Source organism: Peromyscus eremicus, chromosome 4 (genome assembly GCF_949786415.1).
Source record: "Peromyscus eremicus chromosome 4, PerEre_H2_v1, whole genome shotgun sequence".
Lineage (NCBI taxonomy): Eukaryota > Metazoa > Chordata > Mammalia > Rodentia > Cricetidae > Peromyscus > Peromyscus eremicus.
Window position 1 is genome coordinate 238,246 of NC_081419.1, and position 16,665 is coordinate 254,910.

The window sequence follows — 16,665 nt, forward strand, 5'->3', positions numbered from 1 at the left end:
TCATCAAACTGAAATTCCCAGTATTTTAACAATTTTGTTTCTGTATTTATACCATCCCCTCACTTATTAAATCTGGCTTTCAAAAGTAATACTTGAAAAACGAAACTGGTGAGTAAAGAGATATGCATCAATTACCTTGAAAATACCCACACATGCACAAGTTTTTTATTCAACAATACAGAAATAAAAATTCATGTGCTCTTAAACATTTCAAAATTACAGCAGATTATCTTTTCCAAATTTATTTTTCACCTTCTCACTTAGGAGAGACACTTCTGTAAGAAGGACAAGGTAACTCTATGACAGGGACCATTCATTTCAGGATAAACTTGAGACGGCCTTCCATCAACAGAAGATGTGAGGCAGAGCAAGAGCGAACTGATAGCTTGGAACTGGTATGGGGTTCGAGAGCAGCTTAATCAGAGGACTGTGAGTTTTCTGGAAGTAGTGGAATTGCCTTAATATTTTTGGTTTGTTTTGCTCTTGTGGCTGAGAGCTGCAGATTACGGGAAGGTTGTGGGCAGATTTAGGTCCTTTGTTTCTTGGGTGTGGGAAGAGGAATGGAAAAGGTGGTGGCTGGAGTGATTTTTGCAGGTATCAAGAAGCTTAATCAGTGGGGGTGGAAAACAGGATTGACACCAGTAAAGATATGATATGAGCTAGTACAGGCTTGCACATAGGTAACCCTGAGAATCTAGAAGTCAACTGTGCCATTTCCCCCCCTGGGGAGTTAGTTGTTAAATTTATTCTGGAGCCAGGCCATAAACAAAAGAAAACTGAGCTTGTCTGGCTGAACTCCACTCCTGAAATCCAGTTTGAAGAGGTTTAACAAAAGGCTTCCCATGTAGGAAGTTGAAGGTATTTCAAAATTTGGGAGGCTGTTATGGAGAAGAGAGCCTGGAGTGTTCTGAGAATAATCCTCGGGATAAAACTGGTAGTGAAGAAACTGGAAGTATATAGACCCATGATAGGCAGACTGATGGGGAGAGGAACCATAAACAGAAAAGGAAGATGGCAAACTTACAGCTTCATCTTCACACTCCTGGCCTAAGACTTCAAAGGCTGCTGTTAGGCATGGCCACAGTTCCCTGCAGAAAACTGAAACATTTTAAATGTCATATGCAGCAGATCTTGAAGAGGTTAAAGGACCATTTTTTTATTATGTACATCTAGAGTACAAAAACTTAATTCCTTGTTACCAGATAGGGACTCAAACCTGAAATAATGTACAGGAAGCTAAATGAAGTCTTATTCTAGAATTAGTACTTTATATGACCATTAATATGACAAAAGGTTAAAAAAAAATATATATATATTATTTTTATAAATTTTGAGATGATATTTACACCTTAAAAGGTGTTAAAGAGTCAAAATAAAACAGAAGGATTATGAGATTACTGGCAATAGAATAGCCCCTTAATTTTCGTTTTTCCTAAACACATAAATACAACCTGCTAAGCCTATATAATGTTATATTCTTGTCCAAGTCATGTTCAGGCATTCATAATGATGAAACTTCATGCACATACAACTTCCGTCATTTCTAAGAGACAAAATCTCACAGCAAATTCCCTGATCCTCTGACTCTTATAATCCTTCCACTTGCTCTCCCACAATGTTCCCTGTGCCTTAGGCACAGGAGTTGTTTTAAAGATGTATCCATTGAGACTGAGTCCCACAACTCTGCATTTTGATTGGTTGTGGTTTTCTGTAGTTGGCTCCATTTGTAGCTAAGAAAAGATTCCTTGATGAGGAGTGATGGTCACACTTATCTGTAGGTATAAGGACAACATATAGGAATGATGCTACTTTAAGAAATTGGCACTTGGAGTTGGCTAGGTTCTAGAACCAAGTATAATTTTCTCATGTTTAGAAGGTCTTAAGTCCAATCAGAGAGTTTTTGGATACCACTAGGGTATGTGTGCCACTTATTGACTATTATGACTATGGTACCATTTCAGTTGTTGTGGTGGTTCATAGATATAATAGGTGAGGAGGCCTGTTGGTTGCTTCCCTCCCTTGGAGCTTGCATATTCTCTTCTGTAACCATGACATCTAGTCGTCAGGGAGGAAGCCTTCAGGTCACAGCCTGCTTGAAGCTTTTTGGCATTGTGTCCAAAGTCTGTGGTTTCTTTAGCAATAGGAACTTACTTTCTACCACCATGAAAAAACCAAGGGCAATAGCATTTTCCTATAATGTTTAGGGAGTCTCACAGACAACTCTGACCAAGAGTTGATAAATATTTAAAATGCAGATAGAAATTATACTAGCTTAGTGAAGTGGTAGTAAGTTTTCTTCTAGCATGCATGCTTACCAGCCATAAATAGTTGACCATTATATATTCATATTGAAGAAGTGTAAATGTCCCTATACCGACACATTCAGGGGAGCAGCCACAGAATAACCTGGAATCTTGCACTAAAACAAATACAACCAATCATTAGGAAGATTCAGTATCATTCTTCTGAATTGTGCCTACAAATGTGACATTCTCTGAGTTTTGCCATCTTTATTTACCTAACATGAGAAAAGACAGAATGACCAAGTCCTGCAATTTGGAATACTTCTTAGAAAGCTCCAACAATGTGCATGTGATAAGCAAGCACTCCATGGATACGTGAGGAATTCATTTGAAGCCTTTTGATGTCAAATTATGAACATTTTTGAGGATCCATACAAAAAGACGCTTACGAAACAAAAATCCTAGATTCTTCTCCTGACAGAGACTGCTACTCTATCTCATATTACCTAATTGTATCTCACCGTTTGAAAAGAAAACACAGGTAGGCTACAGGATCCAAGTAGGCAACACAAAAATACCAGGAGCAAGGCCAACTGAAGCCCATTTCTTGTTTTTTTTTTTTTTTTTTTTTTTGGTTTTTCGAGACAGGGTTTCTCTGTGTAGCTTTGCGCCTCTCCTGGAACTCACTTGGTAGCCCAGGCTGGCCTCTAACTCACAGAGATCTGCCTGGCTCTGCCTCCCCAGTGCTGGGATTAAAGGCATGCGCCACCACCGCCCGGCTATTTTTTTGTTTTTGTTTTTGTTTTTTTATTTCTTGTCTAAAAGAATAGATTCTATACAGACCTGACTGATCATGTTCAAAATCCTGTGTATCATGTTTTCGAACATTCCAATGTAAAGAAAGAACAAGAAATGCATCTTTTTCTTTTTTTGGTTTTTTGAGACAGGGTTTCTCTGTGTAGTTTTGGTGCCTGTCCTGGATATCGCGCTGTAGACTGCTGCGACCCGGAGCAAGGAACGCCGAGGTTAAACAGCACTCTAGACACCCAGTCTCAGTTCGTCAGGGAAGCAGCTATCTTTATGCTTACCAACATGGATTTATATACTCCTCCAACAGCAGGGGTCAAGGAATGGTTACTCTGTATCCGGAGGCAACCTGGACACTGTTCTCCAAACAGGAAAAACCACAGGGGAACTGATCCCCAGCACCCTCCGGAACCCAACTGCACATTTTTCACACAAACAACTTAACTGGGACAGGACAAAAAAGGGCATTTAAGATTAAGGCAGCAAACTTAACTGCTGCCGACAGTAGACCAGGCTGGCCTCAAACTCACAGAGATCTGCCTGGCTCTGCCTCCTGGAGTGCAGGGATTAAAGGCGTGCGCCACCACTGCCCAACTAGAAATGCATCTTTTATGTAAAATCTTCTACTTAATCATTTTAAATCTAATTTAGCACTTAAAAAAAATCGAGTGTGTTCAAGTACACCCAGAGGCCACATCTAGATTGCTGGTTACATAGTGGACCTGCGAAAACTTTACTTTGGTAACTGTGATTAGAAAGAACTGGGGAGAAAGGAACACAATGTATCATTTGGAAGCAGTGTGCTAGGGGCGTTCCATGGCCTCAAAGAAAATGATGGGTTTGAGGGGTCTAGATGGGCTTCAGTTCTTTCTTCATATACAAGCCCTGACCTAGACATGTGCCATGTTAAAAAAAAAAGGAAAAAGAAAAAAACCGCAGGTACAGGATAAATCCTAAAATGACAGGGAAGCGCAGATGGAAGAACTCAGACAAGGAGACAAAAATCTTGTTTGCTCAAGCTCTGCTTGCAGTGCGGCTCTTAGGAGGTCCCTGAACAATGTGTAAACAACAGTGGGAGGAAGCGGTATAGGTTTAGGCAGAGTGTGTAAGCTTGCGGACGCAGACTGCCTAGTGACCACACTAAGAACAGAGCTGAGGGACTCTGAAGGTGTTTGGGAAACGTGTCCTTTCCTTAATCATATGTTGAGGGAGGTAAAATTAATAAAGAAGATTTAGATCAATGTGTAGATACGATAATTGACTACAATCTACAGTTTCCAAAAAAAAAAAAAAAAAAGGAACATTAGAACCTGAGAATTAGCAGAAAATAAGAAAAAAAGTATAAAATCAAAATCCGAGCAAGGTGAACCAATTCCTGCCAAGTTCTTTAGCACCTGGAGGGCTGTTCCTGTTGCTTTGGTGTCTCTAGGAGACAAATCAATGTAACCCCAGGGACAAGCAAACTGGTAGGAAAATTCTTGTCCTCCCTCAACACTCCCTTATAAAGCTCTTAATCCAGATGAAAGCAACCAAGAGGAGAAGGAAAAGGAGAAGAAAAAGAGAAATATTTTATGACTTTTAAAACAGACCAAATGACAAAGAAAAGAGGCTGAAATGAGGTTGTTCTAAAGAGGGTTAAAACGGACTTCGCAGGAGTGCCTAGAGATTTCACACTGTCTTCCTTCCCTCAGGCTTGTAAACTTTCTCATAGCCGTCACACGGCGTCTGCACTACTCCTTGCCCCAGGCTCTGCCTTCACCGGACAATTCAGCAGCCCTATCGCCTGCTGGCCTACTGCTATAGCAGCAAGCCTGCCTTCACCAGCTCCTCTCCCAGGCTCTGGCCCGTCTATCTATCCATAACTAAAACGTCTGCTTTATAAACAGTCTGGCTTTGCAATAAGTTTATTATTAAAGAATGGGCATTGTGCTTGTGTTAATCCTGTGATTTGCTGGAAAAAAAAAAAAAACACACACAAGTTCCACCATTTTGAGCCAAATTTGAAGCAAGCAAGTATTTAATTTAAAATATTAAATACTGACCAAGATGGACTTTGGTCAGGACCACTACCTGGAAATATCCCAACTGAGTGGCCCTGAGACATGCTCTCTCAAGGCCTTTATGGACAAAACTCATAGGCCACCATACTTTCCCATTAGGTTTTGCTGTTATTTTTCAAGAACTACAACTCTCAGCAGCACAGGACATTACCTAGTTCTTGGGCAAGTGGGGCTTTACAGGTTAACTTAGGGTATTACATTTGCTGGTGATACAAATTTGAGAGCTTTAAGGAAAGTTGAATTACCCGAATCTTTTAAATAAGAGAATGTCAAAACTAAGGCTGAATTACCTGCCAGCCCTCAACTGGTTAATAAATAAATGGATGGAGCCTCCCAACAGGTTCACAGACTCTTTCATAAGGAAGTAAATAAACAAATAATAAAAGTCCCTGATCTTAAAACATACTCTAGGTTTTCTTCCACTACAGAAAAAAAAAAAAAAAAACTTTATGGACTTTGTTAATCTTCTCCAACATACTATAAAAACATAGATAATAAAGAGATTGCTACCAACTCACTTCTTTCTTTGACTTAGGAAAAGGCAAATTCCCACTAAGCCTCTTAATGTTTCAAATGTAAAATTGAGACCTTGCCTAGAGCTCATAGGCTTCCTACTGAGATGGGTAAACTCACAAACAACTTTCAGTAAAGAAGCAAACTCAAAACTACCATGCTTTTGTTAATGATTTAAAAGCTGTTTTTTTTTTTACATTTTTATGCTTCAAAGATGATTAAAGAAAGATGTGCTTTTTCAGTGGCTACTATGAATAATCCACCACCTATTTCTCATGGTATTAAGAAAATATAACAGTAAATAAGAAGGTTAAATGAATATACAAATGGAAATATTTTTGATAAAATGACATTTATATATTAAGTTTAAAATGGATGAATATGTCCAGATGGAAAGGACAGACAAAAGATTTAAGCAAATTGTTATGAAGGGTAAAATGATGGGTTCTTTCCAGATGGAAAGGAAAGGTAAAAAGTTTACACAGTTGTGATAAAGATTTAGATAGTTGGATCTTTCCAGAATGGAAAGGAAAAATAGGAGATTTATGCATGTTCTGGGGGTCTTAGTAGGGATTTAAGGCATGTAAGAGACGAGACTTAAATATGATGCATGCAATATTAAAACTGCAAAGGTTAAAGTTTAATACATTGATGTTGAACCTGTACTTAAATCAATGGAATTCTAAGTTATTAATCTTTCTTGGTTATAGTTGGTCTACTAAAGCTTTACAAAAACAATTAAAATTATCATAAACACAGGCTCAAAAAATTAAACCTCCTTTGGCCATTTAAAATGTGTTAATGTTTCTATTGATTCAGGTTCTTTTTCAACTATGGTCGAACACATGATTCTCCTCTGGCTGTTTTCAGACACTTATTAACTGCTTTCCCTATAATGGAGATCTCAAGAGAGAGTAAAACAAACCATAGTCCTGTTCACCTAAAATTTTTTATCTCTTTTTGCAAAGTCAGGAAATTTATGTCTCTCGTGGCATTTCCTATAAACCCCAAGGATAAATCATAATTAAATAGTCTTACTCAGAATTCAAATATATAAATTAAAAAATAAGACTAAGTACTCAAAGGCAACTTTCAACTTATAGTTTACATTTTAAAAATTGTTTCTCTGAATTTCTCCTCCTGATATCTATAAAAAGAAAGATATCATAAGAAGCCAAACATTTTATCCATATATTTTATTTTATGAAAACTCCCTCAAAGACCTAACCAACATCTGTTCCCCTCATAACCTGGCTTCAGGCTTGTGCCTTCTCCTGTAGAATTCCTCTGGATTCCAGCAAGATTTGTAAAGCCATAGCATGGACTGGCACCAACAATGTAGTAACAAATTAGGGACACTTTCCTGCATTTTAACCCCTTTGAAACTGCATGGCACTTTGAGTTCCTACCCCACTTACCAAACTATTTTTCACTCTACCACACCCTGTACCATATTCTGTGTACTTTCTGTCACATAACTCAATTCATTAATACCCTCAACTCCACTTTTATGATAATAAAACAACCCTCCTTCATATGGGTTCCTGTAAAAATAAAAGAAAAATGGTCATCAAAGATATAAATGCTTTATTGGGGGAAATTATTGATAATACTGAAACCTAGAACTAAGGTTTATAGGATTGTTGGTTGTTGGCATCTTAATATTTATTGGGATCATAACAGTTACTATGGTAGAGACATTGACTCTCAAATAGGGAGTACAAACAGCTTCAGTTTTCAATAAGATAGTTATCAATGTCTCAAGGATAGGAATAACTCAAGAAAAAAGATACACAGAATTTTCAGAAAAACTACATGCTCTTAAAGATAGCACTGATTGGATTAAAAAATGTTATTGGACTAATTAGTTCATGTGTTTCCATTCATTTGGCTATTTGTCCCTGTGCTTTATCCAACCCTGGTCTCAACAATTCTCGCTCATATAAACCCTCCTTTTTCTCGCAAATTGGAGTCACAGAGCTCCACCCGGGGCCTAGCCATGGATCTCTGCATCCAGATCCCTCAGTCGTTGGATGGGGTTTCTAGCATGACAATTAGGGTGTTTGGCCATCCCATCACCAGACTAGGTCAGTTCGGGCTGTCTCTCGACTATTGCCAGCATTCTATTGTGGGGGTATCTTTGTGGATTTCTGTGGGCCTCTCTAGCACTTTGCTTCTTCCTATTCTCATGTGGTCTTCATTTACCATGGTCTCCTATTTTTTGTTCTCCCTCTCTGTTGTTGATCCAGCTGGGATCTCCCGCTCCCCCAAGTTCTCTTTCCCTTGACCCTCACCTTTCATTACCCCCACTCATGTCCAGGCTGTTCATGTAGATCTCTGAGGGGTTCCCAACTGGATCAGGCCCTCTGAATGGGTGAGACAGTTGATTGGCTTGATCTGTTTGGGAGGTATCCAGGCAGTGGGACCAGGTCCTGTGCTCATTGCATGAGTTGGCTTTTTGAAACCTGGGGCCTATGCAGGGTCACTTGGCTTGGCCTGGGAGGAGGGGACTGGACTGAGTCTACCAGGTTGATCTCAGTCCTCGGGGGAGACTTTGCCCTGAAGGAGGTGGGACTGGGGGATGGGCTGGGGGGAAGGTGAGGGGGGCGGGAGGGGGGAGAACAAAGGAATCCGTGGCTGATATGTAGAACTGAATTGTATTGCAAAATAACAAAAATGTTATTACCATATATCAATTGAAAATTAATTGCCAGTATAAAATCACACTTATATTTGTAACCTTGTTTGACCTTAATATGAATTCAAACATCCATGGAAGTTGATTAAGAACCATCTAGGCAGAATATGTTCTCATCACAGCAATATTATTTATCTTGGACAATTACATTAAGACACATTCATTATAATATTTTCAATTGTCAGTAGTCTCTGGCCAACAAGCTTTGAGTGAATTGCTAAGTACCTTCCAATGTCTCAATCCCTTTACAATTTTACAAGATCAAGCTACTAAAATATTGATAAATTTAACTTAATTGCTATTATCCTTTTATTGTTTTTAATAGACTGCATCTGCATCCAAAGCATGCAGAGAAGATTGATTGTCCAAGATAAGGCTGCTTATATCACCATGATGCTACAAAATCAGAACAGGAGAGATGTTTGAGTACAAATGATCTAGAGTCCCTTTCTCATGCACAAACCCTGACCCAGATGTGACAGCATGACTATGAAAAACTGCAAGTATTATATATAAGGCTTAGAAGAAATGTTCTATGGAGGGGAAAAGGTCACATATAGGTCACATGAGCGGGGAACTACAGAAATATCTCAGATAAGGGAGACAAGAAATACTGTTCCTTCAAGTTCAGCCTGTAGTGCTATCTCTACGAACTAACTAGTCAAACAGCAGCGAAAAAGATAAATAATGGATCATTCTTGAAGTGAATACAGAGTCTTATTTCTCTTTCTACCAATATTTTCTTTTCTAGGTCCCTGTGATGCTCATGGCTACACTGGCCACAGAAAGGAAAAGGCATTGCATAGCCAGCATCCACCCTAGATACCCTCTCTCACTTCCAGCTCTGGCTGCTGGTTACAGATTCAATTTCTTTCAAATTTGAGCAGTAATATCCTGACTCTAAAACTAAATGTTTTACCACCAGACTTCTCATCCCCAGTGTTGGTACATCAAGTACCAAGAAGACTGTGGTATGATTGCTGGTGACAGGAAAACTTACATTAGACTTTCAAGAGTAAAAGTCCTCAGAGAAAGCTAAGTAACTGTAAAGTCAGATAGACAGATAGTCAAGAGCTGTGGCCTAAGAAGAATCAGTATAAGATTCTGAAAATATAAATGATAATAACAGAGAAAGAGAAGCACAGAAATTTTAAAGCAGAAATATGAAAGGGGGAGATGTCTCAATTGGTAAAGTTCCTCTTGCCCAAACATAAGGACCTGGGTTCCAATTCCTGGTACCCATATAAAAAGTCATGAGTGGCAGGGCATCTCTGTATTCCCAGTGCTAAACAGGCTAAATGGAGAAGAAGAAGAAATGACCTGACATCAACTTCTGTGTCCACTGCAGAAATAACCAAAGGATATTTTAGTAATAAACAAAATAACTGAAAATCACTGGCATTTGAAAGCAATCATAGAGAAACTAAGTTATTCAGATTTAAATGCTGTACAAAATTCTCATACATTCATTTACTTTTACTACATGCTGTTGTGGGAATTCATTCTGCCAATAGCTTTAGGGTACAAGTCTTGGGGCATCGCTTCTTGTCTGTATGTGTGATCACTTAAGAAGAGATGAAAAGGGAGTCCTCTTCTCTCTTGGAGTGAGCAGACCGGGTCTGGTGGTGGAAAGTGGCTTGCAGTTGGTCCCCATCGTCTTGAGGAGAACAGAAGCTGAGTCAGCAGCCAATCCTCAGCATGGCTACCTTGCTTTATATTAGTGAGTCTGTTTCCCCATCGCACCCCTTAATACAATGATATATAAATATACCTCTGTGGGCTCTGGCCTCAATATGCCTTTCCATTCTAGTGAGAAAAGTAGACATCCAAAGTCATCAGCAAATACCATCGAGAGGAGGGAATCATGGAAGGAGGAGGCATCTCAAGCACACAAACTACCAAAAATTATTTTACCAAAAAAACATTCTTTTAAAACACACACTTCTATCTGATAAAATCACACATGACTCCTTTGATCTTAGACAGCTGCAAAGGGTCTGAAACAAAGAAGAAACTCAGGCAGGAATATGTATAGTAAATTTCAAACACAGAAGTAAATAATTTTCTTCACAATTTATACCTAAATAGTTGGCACCCCCCCCCTTTTTTAAGCAGAATCTTGCATCTGGTTTCAATTAGAAAAACAAGAAACAAAACAAAATCTGGGGATTATCAGGCCAGCCTGTTCTTAAAAGACTGTAAACATTAAGAATGAAAATTCTCCTTATGCAACACCCTCATCAGAAACTTTCTTTAGATCTTCGAATGAAATGTCAGGCACTTCTCTCTGCCCTGTATGGTATTGATACCATCAGTCAGAATGCTGTAGCCCAGAAAATCTCCATTTTGGGTTTATGAAAACTCTGCTGTGATGCTCATATGAAACCAGGATGGAGACAAATAAGTCCCTCCCTGCACGCACATCCTGTCCTTCCTCTGGCTCCCAGGACTTCTTTGTATCTCCCAAAATTCTCTTCACCTATTAATATCTTTCTTTTCTGCAAGCAGAGCCTCTATCTCGATTTTAAACAATAGAATATATAATTATTGTCAAATAATTTCCTTTCAAAATCCTGTCACTTCCTTATTCTGCCACCCTGGCCCTTCCTTCATGAACAACTCTTAAGAGAGAGGAACAAGCACTTCTTTAGCCTCACCTGCCCTTAGCCTGCCTGTCTGACATCTGCTCTCACCAGGCCAAAACTCCGCTCCCTCTGCACATCACCACTGAGCTGCAAACTTGTCGAATCAGGTTTGTGCATTTTTTGAACTCTTAGTTGCATTTGACATTGTTATTCCTTTTTTCCTTTAATTTTTCTAACTTATTATTAGTAATTTGGGGGAGGGAAAGCCCACATGAGCCAAGGCACATATGTGGAGGACAGAAGACAACTTGCTGGCATAATTTCTCTCCTTCCAGGGTGTGAGTCCTCAGGTTGTCAGGTTTGACAATAAACAATTTTTACTTACTGAGCCATCTTGCCCTCCTAGACACTGGTCATCTTAATAAACTTGGAATAATTATATTGTGACGTTCCTTCTATTTTATTTAGTATTCCCCTCATCACATTATCCCCTATGTGTTACTATTCCTTGAGGTTTCACCCAGTTTCTGTAGCTGGAAGTTTTTCTGTGTCCTGTCCCACCCTGAGATCCCATAGCCACTTATAAAATAATCACTCAGAGCTTATATTGATTATCAACTGTATGTTCTATGGCAGGCTTGTTGCTAGCTAACTCTTTCATCTTAAATTAACCCATTTCTATTAATCTATTTATCATCATTCTTTTAAAACACACACTTTTATCTGATAAAATCACGCATGGCTCCTTTGATCTTAGACAGCTGCAAAGGGTCTGTGGCTTCACCTGCATCCCATTCCATGTTGCTTCTTGGACAGCAGTTTGGCATCTCCCCTTACTCTCCTTTCTCCTCTCACTATCTCTCTTAGATTTTCCCACCTGGCTCCATCCTGCCCTGCCATAGGCCAATGCAGCTTTATTTATCAACCCATCAGAGCAACACATATTCACTACATACAGAGAGACATCCACAGCAAATTTCTGATTACTTTACATGCTTTCCTGAGTTACACATAATTCCACAGCTTCTTGACTCAGCAAGTTCCTTCCTGGGCTTTAAGCCAGTTTCTAACTTGAGTATCTTCAGTTGGAGGAACCTGAAACATCTTTCAAAAATGCTGCCATTCAAGCCTGAACTTCCTCTCTCTCTCTCTCTCTCTTTAATGCTTTAAGAGGTGTGGAGGGACTATCACCACACACTCTTTTGAGACACAAATGCAGGTGTTTTTTTATGAGTTTTTATGGCACTCATTTTTGTATTGATGGCCATTCCACTTGATCTTTGCTTCTTTCCCTTTCTCTTGCTAATGAAATCATTTACACCAGATCATGTCACTTGCTACATTCAAACCTGTCAATACATTCAATCTTCTTGCTACAATATAAATAATTCTTTTAAGGGGCTGAAGAGATACTTCAGTGATTAAGAGCATTGACTTCCCTTGCAGAAGACCTGTGATTAGTTCCCATCACTCTCATGGCAGCTCATAACTCTCTGTAACACCTATTCCAGGCAATCCAACATCCTCCTATGTCTCCACAAGCACAGCGCAAATATACTTGTGGGAAAAACACTCATACACATATATTAATAATAAATCTTTTACAAAAGCAGAATCCTCAAAAATCAATGAACCTACTTATCTTTTGAAGTAAATAGTCATCATTCTTTACCTATACCCTAAAAGGGAAGTCAAGTCAGATAAGTATGAATAATCACCATATAATTTGAAAGAGTTAAAATATGCTATAACTCTTGATTTAATTTGTATTGCTTACTCATCTAACATTTATTTACTGGATACTGAAAAATCTCTAGATTTCTGCCAGGGAAGCAGGGAAGCTGATTTCAGATCTTCACCTCTCCCTATGCTTTTATGCTCAGAGAGTATTTAAAAAAATATCCAAGCAAGTAAGAATTGGAATATATTCTAAAAGTTCAGTTAACTAAACTTTTATGTGAGATAGAAAAACTAGATATGATATAGCCAGGCAGTGGTGGCGCACGCCTTTAATCCCAGCACTCGGGAGGCAGAGACAGGCGGATCTCTGTGAGTTCGAGGCCAGCCTGGGCTACCAAGTGAGTTCCAGGAAAGGCGCAAAGCTACACAGAGAAACCCTGTCTCGAAAAACCAAAAAAAAAAAAAAAAATAGTAAGCTGATAGAAGCTTATAAAGTCTCAGAATTTCTGTTCTACTTAGCAGACAGGCTGCCTGAGGGCATATCACAAGAACACACAATTCGTTCAGTAATGGAAGTGACATTTTCAGTCATAATTATTTCTATAGATAAAAGTTGAGCAAATGTATTATGTCAAATACTAAAGTGGTGACAGACTGAATTTATAAAACTTATTTCAGCAATAACTGGGAAAATTTTCATGAGAGAATCCACTTTCTCCCCTTGTTTAAGAACATTTGAGTTAATAAGCCAAACTAGCTTAGACATTCACTTGTGAGTTTATTTCCCACTGGACGTTAATAAAAAATGTTTTTATTTCACCTTTGTCAAACATTGAAGGTACTGTACTACTAGAAGATACGATAAAATAATTTCTGGTGTAACATTCTCAGTGATTCTTGAAGTTCACGCTTGTAAATTTTTGGAAAAATCATGATTTTTCACAACAGCTTGTTCACATCAGGAACTGCAGACTTTTTGTCTAACAGAGATGAGCATTAACATAATAAATATCATGTAGATGTGCTAGTGATAGTATACATGGGATTCAAGGAAGATAATCAATGTCCTTTCATGAAAAGACATGGCAACAATAATTAACATTAATTACAAAGTGGCCATGAATCAGATACTGTAGTGAAGACTTTCTGTAAAATTTCTTACTTAATTCTCAGCAGAAATGAAGTATATAAAATCATGTTCTGAAGCCGGGCGGTGGTGGCGCACGCCTTTAATCCCAGCACTCGGGAGGCAGAGCCAGGCGGATCTCTGTGAGTTCGAGGCCAGCCTGGGCTACCAGGTGAGTTCCAGGAAAGGTGCAAAGCTACACAGAGAAACCCTGTCTCGAAAAACCAAAAAAAAAAAAAATCATGTTCTGTATTCTATAGGTAAACTAGTTGAAACAAATGTGTTAAGTATCCTGTCAATAGTCACAAGAGTACAAAATTTAGAAACCAACTCAGATGGAATTATTCTAATTATATGATATCAAAGGTATCCTACATACATATGCATTTATCTAATAAGTAATAAAATATCTTCCAAATACTATCCAGAAACCTTGGTGAAACTGTAGCAGACACCAGACAGAACTATTGCAGACATCTCAGTTAAGTATCTCTCTGAAATTAGGATCTATGAGATGCTTTATTTCCTGTCCCTATCATAGCAATCCCAGCAATCAGGGGTTGATGCAAGGTCTTCCCAAGCTCTAGGTCAGACTGGGATACATAATAAGACCCTGTCTCAGAACAATGACAACAGATTAGACTCTACAGATTATCTTTTTGGTATGATTGTGTATGCTCAGAGATTCCACGAAATGTTATTCTTTAATTCTGTATGTGTTTTGTCTTCTAATCACAGAGATCACAAGAAGAGTAGCTAAGGAGAACTAGGCTCTAATACCTTTTAGGAATCCATAAGGATTTACTTCTCAAAACCTTTGGCTATCCAATACCAAATGGTCAGCCCTGAAAAAAAAATACAAGTAACATTGTACTGACTGAACAGGTTATAGTTAAGTGTTTAAGGCAATGTACTTATACACATACCCTTATAAGTTTGTAACAACTATTGAAAGAAAAAGTCCATGAATTTGAGAGAGAGCAACAAGAGGTATATGGGAGGGTTTGGGGGAAGAAAGAAAAGGGGAAAATGTGCAATTGTATTATAATCTCAAAAAATAAAAACAATTAAAAATGAAAAAAAAAAAACTTTGATCCTTACCAGGATAATATATTTTTCTATATAAAATATTTCAGCCATTATATGGTTCTGCCACTTAATACATGAACAAAAAATAAGGATTATACAGAACTAATAATGCATTAACAGTGTGTGAAAAGGAACTATTTTTGTTGTTGCTGTCTACTGAACTTTTAATTCAGAATATGATTTGTTCAAATCAAATCCAAACACACAGAATGACCCAGAATGCCTACAGTAAAACACTTAGAAAGTCATAATTCTGAGTACTTATTAACTCTATATTCAGCATACAGAATACCTATTTCCTGGCTTTCAAACAGTCTGATCTTACATAGCACAAGAAAGTACCTCAAATTATTTTTCCTACCTCATCAACAATCTGGGTTTTCCATTTACACAGTTATGTATGCAATAATTATTGAACACATCAACCAATATAATATATTTGTGTGTTATTACAGCCATCTGAAGCTGTAACACCAAGAACATAAAGTGTAAGTTCTACTAAGAGATACCTGTCAATAGCCCTCAAATTATCTTTTACATATATAAGGAGTAGAGTCCTAGGAAGAACTTACACCAATTCCTGTGGAACAATTTTCAAATTCATAGAATCTTTTGTTTGTTTGTTTGTTTTGAGGCAGAGTTTCTCTGCGTAGTTTTGGTGCCTGTCTTGGATCTCGCTCTGTAGACCAGGCTGGCCTGGAACTCACGGAGATCCGCCTGGCTCTGCCTCCCAAGTGCTGGGATTAAAGATGTGTGCCACCACCACCCAGCAAATTCATAGAATCTTATGACCCTATTTTAAAGTATTATTATTTATAAAAATTATATGTAAGCATATATAATTCTCAGGAAACAATATTCAAACTTCCTTAAATTATATTACCTATAATTTAATATTATTTATATTTATTGTATATCTATAATACAAATACAATATAAAGTGTGCTTTTTTAAATCTTTTCTGAAGCCCATTTTTCAGTAACCTTGATTACTTGAAACTGATCACAATTGGAGCTTTTTTTTTTTATTTTCTCACACTGCTGGATGTAAGGTTCCCTTAAACTAGTAACTTCAGACATGGCAAGTTTAAAATTGAATGTCAGTTACTAAAGTGCTTGTAACAGGTGTTTTATAATGTCCTGGCATTTACTCATGAAAGCCAAAGTAATCTTTTCAGCAGTTATCAAATTGCAAGTGAGAAAATTTTCCCATAAAATTTCCATTGTTAGAACCTTGCCTTGATCTCCTTCCAGTTTTAGGAAATACCAGAAATCCAGAAATTTGACAGTGGCACAACAGACGATGCCATCATCTGCCTCTAACCACATAAATAGTGAAAATCAAATTTCAGACCCAATTCTAAACTTCTGTGAGACGGCCGCAGTCCAGCTATAATGTCCAGCACTCTGGAGGACACAAAATATAAGAGCAGCAATACAGAGAAGAGTAGAAAAAAAAACAGGATTCAACTTGTCTTTTCACTTTTCCCCAAATGTATACAACCTAGTTTTCATAGACGTCTCCTAGCCCAAACCTTCTCATTCAGAAAAAATAAGACAGAAAAGTGAGTGAAATCAGGAAAACAGTTCATGGTGACATTAAGACCGTTCACAAAAATTTCATTTTTCAATAGAACTGTTACTAGTGGTAAAGTATGTCATTTTCAGAATTAAAATTCAGAACTTGCACCAGTCCACCTATCTCATCAATATTTTTAAAGGGAGTTCTTCAGGTGGTACCATAGGAAGCTGAAGAGCAGCAAGTTAGCAGGAAGTAGGAGGATATTCATTAGTAAAGATCAGCACATAAATGAACACAGAGAAATAATACCATAAAGGCAGTACACAATTCATTTATAGTCATC

The 16,665-nt window shown here is 38.0% G+C and overlaps 1 protein-coding gene across 1 annotated transcript in view; it reads right to left on the reverse strand.

Annotated features, from left to right (window-relative positions):
* Positions 1-1,647: 1,647 nt before the first annotated feature.
* Positions 1,648-16,665, reverse strand: part of LOC131910103 (low-density lipoprotein receptor-related protein 1B-like) — an 83,729-nt gene continuing 68,711 nt past the window's right edge. The window contains exon 7 of the mRNA XM_059262192.1: positions 1,648-1,772. Coding sequence (XP_059118175.1) covers positions 1,648-1,772 — 125 coding nt within the window. The remainder of the gene's footprint in view (positions 1,773-16,665) is intronic.